Source organism: Triticum aestivum, chromosome 3D, assembly GCF_018294505.1.
Source record: "Triticum aestivum cultivar Chinese Spring chromosome 3D, IWGSC CS RefSeq v2.1, whole genome shotgun sequence".
NCBI classification, from domain to species: Eukaryota; Viridiplantae; Streptophyta; class Magnoliopsida; order Poales; family Poaceae; genus Triticum; species Triticum aestivum.
The window spans coordinates 121,799,658-121,815,151 of record NC_057802.1 but is presented as its reverse complement, the minus strand read 5'-3'; the positions used below and the strand labels follow the sequence as shown (position 1 = coordinate 121,815,151).

At 49.8% G+C, this 15,494-nt stretch overlaps 1 protein-coding gene, 1 long non-coding RNA gene and 1 pseudogene across 4 annotated transcripts; 2 read left to right on the top strand and 1 right to left on the bottom strand.

Annotated features, from left to right (window-relative positions):
* Positions 1 to 5,396: 5,396 nt before the first annotated feature.
* Positions 5,397 to 9,302, bottom strand: LOC123074331 (uncharacterized). Its single transcript, XR_006435928.1, has 4 exons — positions 7,303 to 9,302; positions 7,101 to 7,229; positions 6,223 to 6,484; positions 5,397 to 6,126 (listed from the first exon to the last, which is right to left on the bottom strand). It is a non-coding gene; the product is annotated as an uncharacterized lncRNA (long non-coding RNA).
* Positions 9,303 to 9,595: 293 nt separating this feature from the next.
* LOC123074330 (cell division cycle protein 48 homolog) lies at positions 9,596 to 12,180 on the top strand (annotated as a pseudogene).
* Positions 12,181 to 13,736: 1,556 nt separating this feature from the next.
* LOC123077790 (proline-rich receptor-like protein kinase PERK9) lies at positions 13,737 to 15,055 on the top strand. 3 transcript variants are annotated; one of them, XR_006436830.1, is made up of 3 exons: positions 13,737 to 14,183; positions 14,296 to 14,497; positions 14,585 to 15,055. XR_006436830.1 is itself a non-coding variant. In XM_044500118.1 (2 exons), the coding sequence occupies exons 1-2, from the start codon at positions 13,795 to 13,797 to the stop codon at positions 14,483 to 14,485; spliced, it is 606 nt and encodes a 201-aa protein (XP_044356053.1). In that variant the 5' UTR covers positions 13,737 to 13,794; the 3' UTR covers positions 14,486 to 15,055. The 3 variants fall into 3 exon arrangements, 1 of the variants encoding a protein (XP_044356053.1); XR_006436831.1 differs by having other exon boundaries at positions 13,737 to 14,210; XM_044500118.1 differs by having other exon boundaries at positions 13,737 to 14,210; positions 14,296 to 15,055.
* Positions 15,056 to 15,494: the final 439 nt, after the last annotated feature.

Below are 15,494 nucleotides of genomic sequence, written 5' to 3'. Positions count from 1 at the left end.
CTCAATAGTAGCCGTCTGGTAAACCGGAAAAGGCTGGTAAGCCGTCATCTGAGCCGCCTGCTCAGCTTCCTGACGCGCTCTATCTTGATCTACTGCATTAAGGGCTCCATTATGTGCCAGGCCATGCCCCCCAGGAAAGTCATGGCGCCGGACGTTGCTTGAGCCGGTCGCCGACGCCATGTGTCTGCTATAACTCGGACTCCGGTTTTGACGAATTGCCTGTCGAGGGGTCGAATGAATCCTGTCCCGGCTATATGAATATGCCTCCTGCTGCGCCAAAGCCGTCTGAAGAAGTTCTCTGACCCTGCGGGTTTCGACCGCCGTTGGGGAGTCACCCTCAACCGGAAGAGCCGCCAGTCGCGCTGCTGCAGCGATCATGTTTTCCAACGGGTTAGAATAATGACCCGGTGGTGTTGGCACATATGGAGGCGGTGCAGTATTCACACGGGGAGGCCCCATCACTGGTGGCTGAACCAGCGCCCACCCCGGGTGCCGTGATCTGATTTATCTCTGGCGGGTTGCTAGGCCCTGCACCGGGTGTGTTGAAGAGGTTGCGAGGATCATAAACCGGAGGGAGCCGAGATTGAGCCTTCTGATACCTCCTTCTCATGACCTCATTGGATGCGTTCTGATCCATCGTGAGCCAGAAAGACTGCGCCTGAATAAACTGAGACTGGGCATCCAGAGCCGCCCGCTCTGCAGCCATCCTAACTCCTTCCGCTGCCAGGTCTTCCTTGGCCTGCGCTATGTCCAATTTGAGTTGTGCCACTTCTGCATCATGTTGAGCTTGATCCGCCGGGACGACCGTGGCAGTTAACAGGGCCGTCATCTTATCTGTGAGATCCATTAGCACCTGAGCCGACGAGTGCACAGGGCCTCCTGCCCCAGCGGCGGGGTTTTGAACAGGTTGTGTGCCGGCCATGAATATTCCAACCCGGCTTGGCGGCTCAAAGGGGTCCGGAATACTGTCGCCATCGGAACAACCCATGAGCCTGCCATCTTGAAGTTGATACAACGAGTTGGTCTCATCTGTGGACGACTCGCCGTCAGAGCGGGTGGCCGTCTCATCGCCAGATCCAGATCCTTCAGAGAGTCCTCCATGGATGCATCCCACGAAAGCACGCTTCAAGGCCGGCAGAGTCCAGGCGGGTCTCGCACGCTGAGCCGTCTCGACGAGGTCGGTGCAGAGGTCCGGCTCAGGGCCCGGCTCGCCAATCTTGCCAATGAAAACATGGACTCCGCCGAAGGGGACCCGGTACCCGTACTCGATTGAGCCGGCGTCGGGGCCCCAGCCTGCGTCGTCGATGTAGAGCTTGCCGCGATGACTCTTGGTCATCCGGCCCACAGCGTATCCCTTGAGCCCTTCGAAGTTGCCCTTCAAGAACTCAAATCCACCGTGCGCTGGCCCCACGGTGGGCGCCAACTGTCGTGGAATTGTCATGGCAGATGTCCTCGTGCAAGGACTTAGTCGTGAGCCATCGCAACTAGGAAGCTTAAAGGGGTTAAACGGGACAAAGGACACGAGGATTATACTGGTTCGGCCCCTTACGGTGAAGGTAAAAGCCTACTCCAGTTGAGGTTGGATTACTTAGGGTTTCGATGACCAGGGAGCTAAACCGCTATGCCTGGCTATCGATCTGATCTTCCTTGTCCTGAACCGCTGCTGGGTCGTCCCTTTATATAGAGAGGTTAACGCCCAGCGGCTCTCAGAGACCCGGCCAGCTTATAAACAGTGTACGGCTCGGACTCTTAACTATTCTTGCCTTACACTATAAGTCATGCCTTAACGGCGGGTTATCACTACGGGCCTTAAGCCGCCTCTAGGCCTTAGGCCCATTATTGAACCGCCATCCTCAAGCTTGATATTGGGCTTCACGTGATGATCGTCATGACATAACCCGGCCCTTCCCGGGCGGGTGACTCCAGTAGTTATATCCCCAACAGACCGTGTATATCTACCTGATACAAGTGCTAATAGCATCTACAGCCATAGAAAGCAAATTTGGTGCCCTCAAACGCTCGCTGACACGCCAGGACAAAACACGGCCACAACTCGTACCCGGGACACCTATTGTCGTGTTCTAATCGTGTTGTACCAGTAACACCTGACCGCACATATGTATCTAGTACAAGTGCCAATAGCATCTATAGCCCAAGACAGCAAATTCGTGCCCTCAAACGCCCCCGGACGCTCCCATGCACATCACAACCGCAACTCGTACCCGGAACACCTACTAGCGCGTTCTAATCGTGTTGTACCAGGAACACCTCACCGGGCATATGTCCCTGTACAAGTGCTAATAGCATCTACAGCCACGAACAACAATTCAGGCCCTCAAACGCACGCAGACGCGTCTGAGCACAGCACGGCCGCAACACATACCCAGAACACGTATTGCGCGCGTTCTAATCATGTTGTGCCACGAACACCTGACTGGGCATATGTACCCAGTACAAGTGCAAATAGCATCAACAGTCACAGACAGCAAAATCGGGACCTCAAACGCCCGCAGACGAGCCCGGGCATAGCAGGAACGCAACTCGTTCCCGGAACACCTACAGGCGCGTTGTAATCATGTTGTACCAGGAACACCTAACCGGTCATATATATGTACCTGATACAAGTGCTAATAGCACCTACAACCATAGAAAGCAAAATCGGGCCCTCAAAAGCTCGCTGACGCGCCCGGGCACAGCACGGCCGCAACTAGTACCCGGGACACCTACTGACTCGTTCTAATCTTGTTGTACCAAGAACACATGACCGGGCATATGTACCTGGTACAAGTGATAATAGCATCTACACCCACAAACAGAAAATTTGGGGCCTGAAACGCCCGGGGACACGCTCAGGCACAACTTGGCCGCAATTTGTACCCGGACAACTACTGCACATTCTAATCATGTTGTACTACCAACACCTAACCGGACATATGTACCTGGTACAAGTGTTAATGGCATCTACAACCACAAACAGAAAATTCGAGCCTTAAACACCTGTGGACGCGCCCGGGCACAACACGGCCCCAATTCGTATTCGGAAAACATACTGGTACGTTCTAATCATCTTGTACCAGGAACACTTGAACGGGCATATGTATCAGATACAAGTGCTTATAGCATCTACAACCATAGAAAGCAAATTCAGGCCCTCAAACGCTCGCGGACGCGCCCGGGCACATCAAAGCCGCTACTTGTACCCGGAACACCTACTAGCATGTTCTAATTATGTCATAGCAGGAAATCCTGACCAGACATTTGTATATGGTACAAGTGCTAATAGCATCTACAACATCAAACAGCAAATTCGGACCCTCAAATGCCCGTGGACGCGCCCGGGCACAGCACGGCCGCAACTCGTACACGGAAGACCTACTGACACATTCTAATCATGTTGTACTAGGGACACCTGCCTCGGGCATATGTATCGGGTACAAGTGGTGAGAGCACCTACATCCATGGACACCAAATTTGGGCCCTCAAACGCCGGTGGACATGCCCTAGCACAACACAGCCGCAACTTGTACCCGGAACACCTACTAACACGTTCTATAAGCACTTGTACTAGGAACACCTGCCCGGGCATATGTACCTGGCACAATTGTACAAGTGCTCATAGCATCTACAGCAAATAGATAGCAAATTCGGGCCCTCAAACGCCCACGGATGCGTCCGGGCAGGGCACAGCCGCAACTTGTACCAGTAACACCTACTGGCGCGTTCTAATCATTATGTAACACAAATACCTGACCACACATATGTACCTGGTACAAGTGCAAATAGCATCTAAACCATAGACAATAAATTTGGGCACTCAAACGCCCGCGGACACGTCCGGACACAACACGGCCGCTACATGTACCCAGAACACCTACTGGCGTGTTTTAATCATGTTGTACCAGGAACGGATGACCGAGCATATATATGTACCTCGTACAAGTGCTAATAGCATCAACAGCCACAGACAGCAAATTCGGGACCTCAGACCCACGTGGACACGCCAGGGCTCGGCACGTCCGCAAATCGTACCCGGAACACCTACTGGGCGTTCTAATCATGTTGTACCAGGGACACCTGACGAGCCATATATACCTGGTACAAGTGCTAATAGCATCAACAGGCACATACAACAAATTCGGGCCATCAAACGCTCGCGCTCGTGCACAGGCACAACATGGACGCAACTCGTACCCGGAACACCTACTAGAGCGTTCTAATCATGTTGTACTAGAAACACCTGACCACATATATGTACATGGTACAAGTGCCAATAGCATCTACAGCAACAGACGCCAAATTCGGGCCCTCAAACGCCCACGGACGCTCCCGGGAAAATCATGACCGCAACTCGTACTCGGAACACCTACTAGCTCGTTCTAATCGTGTTGTACCAGGAACACCTCACCGGGCATATGTACCTGATACAAGTGTTAATAGCATCTATAGTGACAGAGAGCAAATTCGGACCCTCAAACGCTCGCGGCCGCGTCCGGCCACAGCACAGCCGCAACTCGCACCCAGAACACCTACTGCACGCGTTTTAATCATGTTGTGCCAGGAACACATGACCAGGCATATGTACCTGGTACAAGTGCCAATAGCATCAACATCCATAGACAGCAATTTCAGGCCCTCAAACGCTCGCGGACGAGTCCGGGCACAAGACGACCACAACTCGTACCAGGAACACCTACTGGCGTGTTGTAATCATGTTGTACCAAGAACACCTGACCGGGCATATGTACCTGATACAAGTGCTAATAGCATCTACAACCATAGAAAGCAAATTCGGGCCCTCAGACGCTCGCAGACGCGCCCGGGCACAATACGACCGCAACCCGTACCCGGGACATCTACTGGCGCGTTCTAATCATGTTGTACCAGGAGCACATGAACGATCATATGTACGTGATACAAGTGATAATAGCATCTACAACCACGAACAAAAAATTTGGGGCCTCAAACGCCTGGGACACACTCAGGCATAACATGGCCGCAACTCGTACCCGGAACACCTACTGCGCGTTCTAATCATGTTGTACTAGAAACACCTAACTGGACGTATGTACCTGGTACAAGTGTTAATGGTTGTACCAGGTCCATGTATGGTTGTGTCCGCTTATCCAGGAGTTCGGCCCATTTGTCCTCAAACTCGGAAACACAAAGGACCTCATTTATGAGTCTGTGGAATTCTTCTTTGAATAAACTCTTCTTGCTGTAGACACCTCCGAGATGTTCTTTAGCACACTTGATCACATGCCATTTACACCAACGGTGTCTTGTATTTGGAAGTACATTTCTTATTGCACCTTTCATCGCTCTACACTGATCTGCACATGCATATATAATCAGTCAACTCAATAGATCCAACGAATTTCACAGCAAACATATTAAGATGAAATACAACATTATGGTAATATCCATGCGGCATCAACCTGTTAGGATGGTGACCGGATGTTTCCGATTCATAACTTCAACAAAATTTCCGAAAGCCCACTCGAATCCAGCTACTGTTTCCTCGCGCATGAGCACACCTCCAAAAATGGTTGACTGGTAGTGATTGTTCACGCCAACAAAAATACCAGACGGCATATTATAAAGATTGGTTTTGTATGTTGTGTCGAAAGTGACCACGTCACCAAAGTACATATAATCCTGTTTATTCTTCCCAGTACACCATAAGGTGAACTTAGGGGAACCCTCATGATCGATTTCTAAAAAAACTGACAGGCTTGGATCCACACGCTTCATTTCATCTAGCAATTTTACAGTTTTTTCCATGTCGTCAGATATCGCATCCTGAGCAATCCGAGAGCATAGATACCTTAAAGATTGCTTACGGAACGGTGCACCAGCCTGATCACCATGTGTTGCATTTAGTATGTTGTGCACCTTGCTGAGACTGATATTGTTCTCTCTCAAATCCTTGATGAAGTTCATAAGTACAGGGTTGATCTCACTGTGTGAATGCCATTCCCTTGTCTCCTCTCGATTTCCAGACAGATGATGGTTATGCTCATTACTGAAGATGCTAACGCACCAACCATGGTCTTCTGTACGAAGAAGCCTCATCCTTGCCTTGCATTGAGTTTTACATGATACAGAATTCTCCTTCTATGGTTTGCCCTACACTTTTGCATTTGATGGAATTATTGTGAGAGATGAAACATATATAAAAAAACGTTGACAAAAAATCAGTACAGTGACGGTGTAAATAGTAACCTGGCATTGACACACAATTTCATGCATTAGCTGGTATCGTCCATCTCCCCATCTAGACTTGCCGTGTCGAATACCAAAACCATTCTCCCAAGCAAACAAATTGTACTGCTCATACGCTTACTGACAGGAGTCGAATGATGACCCCACAATAGGGGCAAATGTATCAGGAGCATGTTTACCTTCAGAGTTTAGCAGACATCTTTCAATAGATGTGAACTTGCTTGGCATTGCCCTTGCTGTGAGCCTGTCACCCGTTTGATTCCTGTATGTATGACTACCAAACTAGTCAATACGTGTGGCATCACTTCAATTCACGTTATTCATAATGCAGTCTGTATATTAGCCATGAAAAACACGATTATTAATGTTCTTGTTACTATCTATTTTAGCACATAAAACCGGTTTCTTCTTTTGAAAGCATGCACCCAAAAATGACACTAAATAACTCAAAATTACTGAGAATGTAAATAACATACTATGACTGAACCATTACATGGAAAGAAAAAGGACATTGCACTACTATAAATTGAAGTCTGAGTAAATCAAATCAGGAGCAATGGCATTGAACCAAGCAAACCTCGGGCATCGTTTTCCAAACACAAGGAATTGGTTGCAAGGATTCACTGAAATGCCTACTACAGCACTATTTCTCAAGTTTAACATAGTCCTGCTTCGCTTCTGAATATTGTTTAGAAACAAGAAAATCATCTGTGCTCTTGTTCATTCAGAACACATTTACTCCACCATGTGTCTGAATGCTAAATAATCCAGACACAAAACTGCAATCCAGCATTTTTATCATGAGGACTTTGTGAATGCTGTTCTCATAAATCGAGAATCAACGTCTGAAATTAGATACAGCTGAACTTATGAATTACCTACGTTTCCATCCACAAGCTGGTGGGTATTGACAAGAGTTCGTCCTGTCCTGCCGGGTCGCCGCTGCATCGGATGTATGAACATCGCCCGAAATCGTAACAAAAGAACCACCATCCACCACTTCCGATCTGTATTTCATGGTCCGTTTAAGTTTTCGATGTCAGAAGACTCGATGTATCAGTACAAGGGCAACGAACTAACCTGGGTGTTGATTGCAGATCCAGGCCGGCGGCTATAGATGCGAAAAAATCAATCCCATGAGCCGCGAATTGATATCCTTCCGCTTCAATTGCAGTGCCGGGCCCGTCGCCTGCCTCGCGGACATACCGTTCCGCATCCTCGACGTGGGAGTCCATAGATTGAAATGCAATCCGCCGGGGAAGATGGAAGGTGAACCAGAAGGGCACGGGGAGTTGAGAATGGGGATCACTACTGTACGGCGCAGGATGGGGAAGACGGAGTTGAGTGGATTCAAGACGACACGTCTAGTCGCTCGTTTGAAAGAATGGCCGACACATATATCTCCCTCCGAATACTCTGCCAGGCAGACATGTCGTATCAACTGCGATTTTTCTTTACTAGTAGGTGGGTGCAGGTGTCAGGTGTGTAGCAGCACGGCTGTACTAGGCATAGTTTATTTCGGTGCTGTCGAACATCCCGCGCCTAATCAAGAAGCAGACCTGGTATTATATTGATTCGTTTCTCAGCTTGGCACACATCTCAACGCACCAGAGATGGACGAACGGTCCAGATAACCGGGTGTCTAGGCACCCGGGATCTAAAAGTCCGTTCTCATGAGAAAATGGAGGACTAAACAAAGAAAGGGAGAACAGCCCCAAGACTAACGAAAGTGAATGAAATAAAAAAGAGGGAATGATTGCTCAAAAGGACTCTGATGAAACAGCGACTGGGGACTAAGAATATACTTTTCTTCGGTGACTAACATGGTAAAAAGAAACACTGAAAAAACTGAGAAGAGAGACATTGATTATTCAGAATAACACCAAAGAAGAAAGAAAGGTAAATGAATACTAACAACGTAATTTTCATCAATGAATATGAAGACTGATTGAAGAATGAATTAACACACAAGCAAATGAGCAAGTGTATATAAACATGACTCAAGAGATTCTTAGTGTGAAATTGGGTAGTAGGAAGGGCAAGGAAGGTTGGCATATAATGGACAGAAAACTGAAGAAACAAATGGACATGCAGTTTCAATGCTAAGTGTGCTTCTGAATCTAAATACTAAAGGCTAGTTTCATATGTGGATAAATGATAATGAAGAACTATATGACAGGAAATAAATAAATTAAGTTGATAAACAAAGTTGCAGGGAAACTACATATGGTTGCGTGCTCGATTGTTGGCAGAACCCCAACATACACTACGAAACGCAATCCACCACAAATTCTTCAGAACTGAATGAGCAAATTCCCTCTAATCTCCCCTCCGATCTATGGCAGAAGTGTAGATATCCCTCATCAAATCTTCCTTCTTCCAAACTACCAAACAAATGAAGGGTAAATAGACTGAACCGCCAAATACTAAACTGCTAAGAATGGCACTCACAAATGATGATCCAGCCTGAAAAATCAGCATTGGCGAACAAACACGACATCAAAGCAACAAACTAATTTCTTCAATGTGGTTACGAAAATAATTAATTAGTCTTGGAGCATTATCCAGTATGACACACTCCTTTACAAAATAAAACCCAGTATGACAAACACAAACTGCGCAAAATGAAATTGGGGATGAGAATCAAAAGAGGGATAACGGATCTTACAGTTGGGAAACCACTTTAGCAGCATCCTTCATCTATCTCCCCCTCGGCCAGGCTCCATCTCCCCACTGCCACAACACGTAAATGTGTAGATAGCATTTAGGCAGAAAAATAAAGACAGACGGATTGGGAGAAAACATGAAGGACATGAGCACACATAATGTTGACGGAGGGAGAGGAAGAATAAGCGTCGGTCACCGCCCAGTGATGGGTGCCTGAGGTCGCTGGCGCCTCCGGCCGTACGCTGCAGTGGCCACCATCCTGGACTCAGGCGGAGATGAATTGAGGACACGAGCTCACATCAATTTGGCAGAGGGAAAAGAAAAGAAGAAGCTCAGGTCGCCGTCGGGGACGGGCCCAACGGGTGAAGGCTGATGGCGAGCACCTCCCCGTTCCCCCCTTTCTTCTATCTCCTGCCGTTCCAGCGCAGCACGCCTCCCTCCTCTCAGCGCTCACCGCTGTTCATGCATGGACTCCAGCAAGCCCCTGCCGCTCACGTGCACATCCATCTCAGCCTTAATTTGCAGCTACACGTGGACGAATACGACGTGAACGGTCTCCACTCGGAATGTTTTTTTTTTAGTAAATCTCGACTCGGAACGTGTGAGGTGCGCGAGCCTATGGGCCTTCCAACCGGAGTCGAATTCTTCAGGCCGGGCCTTCAAAAGGGGGGCTGACCCAGGTATCCTCTTCACCGCAACACGAACGCAAACTAGCGCTCGACATCCAATCCAACGAGAGTAGTAATCCACGAGAGACGCAGCAAGTCGAGCAAAGAGAGTTGAAGGCGATGGCGAGCGCGGCGACGTTGAAGAAGGCGGCGAACCGGCTGGTGGTGGAGGAGGCCGCCACCAACGACGATAACTCCGTGTGCACCCTCCACCCTCACACCATGGAGAAGCTCTCCATATTCAAAGGCGACATCGTGCTGCTCAAGGGCAAGCGCCGCCACAACACGGTCTGCATGGCACTGCCCGACGACACCTGCGAGGAGCACAAGCTGAGGATCAACAAGGTGGCCCGCTCCAACCTGCGCGTGCGCATCGCCGATGTCGTGTCCGTGCACCTGTGCCACGATGCCGAATTCGGCAGACGCGTGCACATCCTTCCCTTGGATGACACCGTCGAGGGCATCGCGGGGAACCTCTTCGACGTCTACCTCAAGCCCTACTTCGTGGACGCCTACCGCCCGCTCCACAAGGGCGATCTCTTCCTGGTGCGTGGCGGCATGCGGAGCGTCGAGTTCAAGGTCATGGAGATCGACCCCGCGGTGGAGTACTGCATCGTGGCGCCCGACACGGAGATCTTCTGCGAGGGCGAGCCGGTAAAGCGGGAGGACGAGGAGAGGCTTGACGACATCGGCTACGACGACGTGGGTGGCATGGGAAAACCGCTGACTCTGATGAGGGAGCTTGTCGAGCTGCCACTCAGGCATCCGCAGATCTTCAAGAGCATTGGCGTGAAGCCGCCTAAGGGCATCCTCCTGTATGGCCCTCCCGTGTCCGGCAAGACGCTGATCGCCCGCGCGGTCGCCAACAAGACCGGGGCCTTCTTCTTCCTCATCAACGGCCCAGAGATAATGTCCAAGATGGCCGGAGAGAGCGAGAGCAACCTGAGGAAGGCCTTCGAGGAGGCCGAGAAGAACACGCCCTCCATCATCTTCATTGACGAGATCGACTCCATTGCTCCGAACAGGGAGAAGACTCACGGCGAGGTCGAGAGGCGCATCGTCTCCCAGCTGCTGACTCTAATGGACGGCACGAAGGCCCGCGCGCACGTCATCGTAATGGGCGCCACGAACCATCCCAACAGCATCGACCCTGCCTTGAGGCGCTTCGGGAGGTTCGATCGCGAGATCGACATCGGCGTGCCAGACGAGGTCGGGCGTCTCGAAGTGCTCCGCATCCACACCAAAAACATGAAGCTGGACGAGGACGTCAACCTTGAGGTGGTTGCCAAGGATACGCACGGCTACGTCGGCGCCGACTTGGCCGCGCTCTGCACCGAGGCGGCGCTGCAGTGCATCAGGGAGAAGATGGACGTCATCGACTTAGAGGACGACACCATCGACGCCGAGATCTTGAACTCCATGGCCGTCACCAATGACCACCTTAAGACGGCTCTCGTCGGCACGAACCCGTCTGCGCTACGTGAGACCGTCGCGGAGGTGCCGAATGTCAGCTGGACCGATATCGGCGGCCTCGACGGCGTCAAGAGGGAGCTGCAAGAAACCGTCCAGTACCCGGTCGAGCACCCGGAGAAATTCGAGAAGTTCGGCATGTCGCCGTCCAAGGGCGTCCTGTTCTACGGGCCACCAGGCTGCGGCAAGACCTTGCTGGCGAAGGCTATCGCCAACGAGTGCCAGGCCAACTTCATCAGCATCAAGGGGCCAGAGCTGCTCACTATGTGGTTCGGCGAGAGCGAGGCCAACGTGCGCGAGATCTTCGACAAGGCACGTCAGTCTGCGCCGTGCGTGCTGTTTTTCGATGAGCTCGACTCCATTGCTACCCAAAGGGGTGGCAGAGTGGGCGATGCCGGCAGCGCGGCGGACAGGGTCCTGAACCAGCTGCTCACCGAGATGGACGGCATGAACGCCAAGAAGACGGTCTTCATCATCGGCGCCACCAATAGTCCTGACATTATTGACTCTGCCTTGCTCCGTCCCGGCCGCCTGGACCAGCTCATCTACATCCCCTTGCCGGACGAGGCCTCGCGGCACCAGATCTTCAAGGCCTGCCTCAGGAAGTCTCCAGTGGCCAAGGACGTCGACCTCGGAGCGCTCGCAAGGTTCACCTCCGGCTTCAGCGGCGCCGACATCACAGAGATCTGCTAGAGGGCGTGCAAGTACGCCATCAGGGAGGACATTGAGAAGGACATGGAGAGGCAGAGGATGGGGAAAGACACCATGGAGGTGGACGGCGGGCTGGAAGACGAGGTGGCTGAGATAAAGGTGGCTCACTTCAAGGAGTCGATGAAGTACGCGAGGCGGAGTGTAAGCGACGCCGCCATCAGGAAGTAACAGGCCTTTGCGCAGACGCTGCAACAGTCTAGGGGGTTCGGCACTGAGTTTCGCTTTCCGGCGCAGCCACAGGCGGCAGAAGCTGCCGTCGACACCTCCGCAGCAGCTGATGGGGATGAAGACGATCTGTACAAGTGATCCAGTAACCATTGTTAGAACATGAAGTAGGAGTACCTGAATATTATAGACTATGTTTTTGTTCTGTTTCCTCTCGTCGATCACTTCTTTTCATGCATATAACTAGCAAACATGCCCGTGCGTTGCAACGGGAGAATAAAACACATGCTTCTAGCATAATAAACATGACTTATGTCCATGATATCTATTTTGACATACCGCCTCATTCATGTTATTGCTTATCCTCATTCCCGCCTTCATCAACTATGATTGTGGTGTCCATCTGATCACATTGCGTCCGTACGCGGCCAATCCCATGGTGACGATCTCGGCCACCGCCTAAACCCTAAACCCACTCACACTTGCCACTGAACCACACCATCACAAAGTGAATTTCTAATAGTTTTAAAACTAATCGGTGAGCTGGACGTGACGTCCGCCCTTCCCGTTGCAACCTACACCTAGTCACACACTATCCCTCCTACGCCCATGCACTTTAAAAAAGTATATTAGTTTTCAAAATGCATCGATATTCTTTAAAAAAATATAATCTTTTTAAATCACATGGACTTCTTACAAGAGAATGGATATTTTTAATTACGATTTTTTTTAAATCACATGGACTTCTTAAAAGAGGATGTATATTTTTTAATTACGATTTTTTAAGCATGTGAACACTTTTTAGAATAACAGAAACGTTTTCTTGCAGAAAAGGGTGAACTATTTTAAAATTATATGAATATTAGTTTAACACGTGACAACTTTTCTTAAAACTTCGTAAAATAAATTAAAATGCACGAATGATTTCTAATAATTACACATCATTTTTCAGAAGGCAAAAACATTTTAAATATTAATTTCTGATTGTACTATTTCCTTTTTGTCCCTAGCAAGAACGGAGTTTATTCTTTCCTTCTCCGACATGAGAGTTTTAATCTTTCTCTTAATTCCATTCCTTCCAGCCTGATACTATCCTCCTAATTTCTTTCCTTTCTTAAGGACACACCATATTACTATTCTATTAATTGCTCCTTTCTGGTTTATTATGCACTGTATGAACCGGGATCAGTTGGAGACAATTTATTCTATATGTTACTTTACTGGATGTGCAAGCATATATGTTTTCGTCTCGTGTGCCCTAACATGTGTATAGATGTTAGTGTAACATTATCTAATTCTTCTCCATGTATGTATGGTGTTTTTTTAGTAGCCAGTCATTATGAGTTCATGAGGGACATCAACAGAGGAAAGTGGAGTGAAGTGGTTAGGGTTTCGTTCGGCGAGCGGATGGGAAGGAATATATAAAGGGTTGGGTGAGACAGCGTGGGTCAGGTCTGACGTGGAGGACGCGCCCGAGCACCCCCATATCCAGCCCATATTTAGGCTATATGAGGGTGCCGGTCGGCCCGGACGTTTAAGACCCAGGCGCCCGTCTGAGTCGAATTTTCGTGACCCAACCGTCTTGAGACGGATTGAAGATGTTTGGCTGTAAATGCTCTAACACTTTCGCGCGATGGACTCGAAGATTTTTATCGGTGCGTGAAGGATCCAAAGTATTAATTTCGCAAAGGAAAAAGATCCAAACTACAAAAAGCAGGAATTGTTTTCTTTAAATGGCAACAAGAAAAAAAACAGAAATTGTGACATGTGTGCACGCTAGTCTAAAGATAAAGCTAGCCACACACGCGTTAGCTGGTCTAGAAGAAACTAGCAGCCGCGTCGGTAGCGCTCCTTGGACTTGTCGCTCGCAATCCTCGGTTTCTCTTCCGTGATGGCAGTTGTCCACAACCGGACCTCCCCTGGGTCACGCCGCCCCTGCCGCCTACACCCACTGCCGCGCCGCACGCCGCCGGATCTCCACCCCCACCCTCCCCACTCCACTGGATCCCCGCACGCCGCACCACCCCCGGCCATGGGCGCTGGCTACCCGCCTCCCCCTCCCCCAGCTCCCCCGGATCCCCGCACCACCCGGCCATGGCGATGGCTGCTCCCCTCGCCGGGAATCCCCGCTCCTCCGACCATGAAGGGCTCCTCTAGCTCCGGCCGTGCGCTCCAGCACCGACAGCCACGCTCGTACTCGTGTAATTCAACTGCGACCCCACCATCGGATGGGCGGCCATGGCATGCCAACATGCCGTCCCGGCGGAAGTCCTTTCCTCTGTATCTTGACCCCGGACCTTTTTTTCTGTATCTTCAAATTGGCTCTCTCCCCTCTCTTTTTTGGATTTCACGCTTCTCTTTCCTCTTCAACTGTTCGTGACCTTCCTCCCAGGTCTACTTCCGCATTTTTGGTTGGTGAAGCATGCCATCGTTCTTCGTTTCAATCCAAATCAGACATGGGTCGGTCTCGCGCGCGAGCACGGCAGCCCCTGAGCAACATTTCGATGCTCGCACTTCCTAGGAACCAGGAGCCCCACGACCGCTTCCCTTTCTTCAGCTCGCTGCCGAGCGTCTCCAGCTAAGACGTGACGTCGGTGAGCCCTCCCCTTCTTCCTCCATCTCTCTTCTCTATCCCGTTCTTTTCTCTAAGAGCTCTCTCTGTCTTCTATTTTTCTGCAAAGAGATGGCCATGGCCGCCCGATGCCGGAGCGCCGCCGGCCAAGGACCCACCGGCATCCAGACCCCCTCCACGCCATCTCCATCTCGCCGGAGACCTGCACCAAGTCCCATCCAGCGCCTTCGCCACCCTTCGCCCCCCGCCCCGTAGCTCTGCAGCCCGAGCGCTTAACCGACTTGTGCCTGAAGCAGAGGAGAGGAGCTCCCTGCCACGAGCCTCTCCGGCGCTGGCAAACCAGCAGGCTGACCCCGCCTCCTACCTTTTTTTCCGCCGCGACGCATCACCCCTTCGCTGTCTCCTACGGCGTGGACGCCGACGGCAAGCGGCGGCCGGTACCCGGCGGTGGAGAACGCGGTGAAGCAGTTTAATTAAGGATCGCGGGTAGGATTGTAACTAATGCAGGGTTGATTTTGTAAAAACGAAGCGTTTTCTGATATCTTTACCTAATAATAAAGCAAATTGGGTTCCTTTCGTCCGTCACGGCATTTTTCAGAAAAATGTCCCTCTGTTTCAGAAAATTCAACCCGCCGCCCGGATTTAAGTCACATCCAAACCGTTATTTTACATTTTTCGAAACCTCCCTGATGTTTTAGGTAATTCATCCGCGGATCATATTTAAGTCAAACAAATGCTTTTTAAAACCATCCATATCTTTTAAACTGTAACTTCGATTTGAACATGTTATATATGAAATTTGATTAAAAAATATGTAGAATATGCATATGAGATTATTTTTATCTGTTAAGTATTTTTAAATATTATTTGAGTCAAACCAAATGATTTTCTAAATTATCTGTATCTTTTAAACCGTAACTTCGATTTTAACATATTATATATGAAATTTTATTAGAAAAATGTGTGGAATCTAAATATGATGTTAATTTTACCTGTTAAATATTTTTAAAATATTGTTA

Coding starts and splice junctions, on each gene's coding strand:
- LOC123077790 (XM_044500118.1), top strand. CDS start 13,795: ATGGCAGTTGTCCACAACCGGACCTCCCCTGGGTCACGCCGCCCCTGC. Junction 14,211..14,295: donor GACCCCGGACCTTTTTTTCT/GTATCTTCAAAT, acceptor CCTTCCTCCCAG/GTCTACTTCCGCATTTTTGG.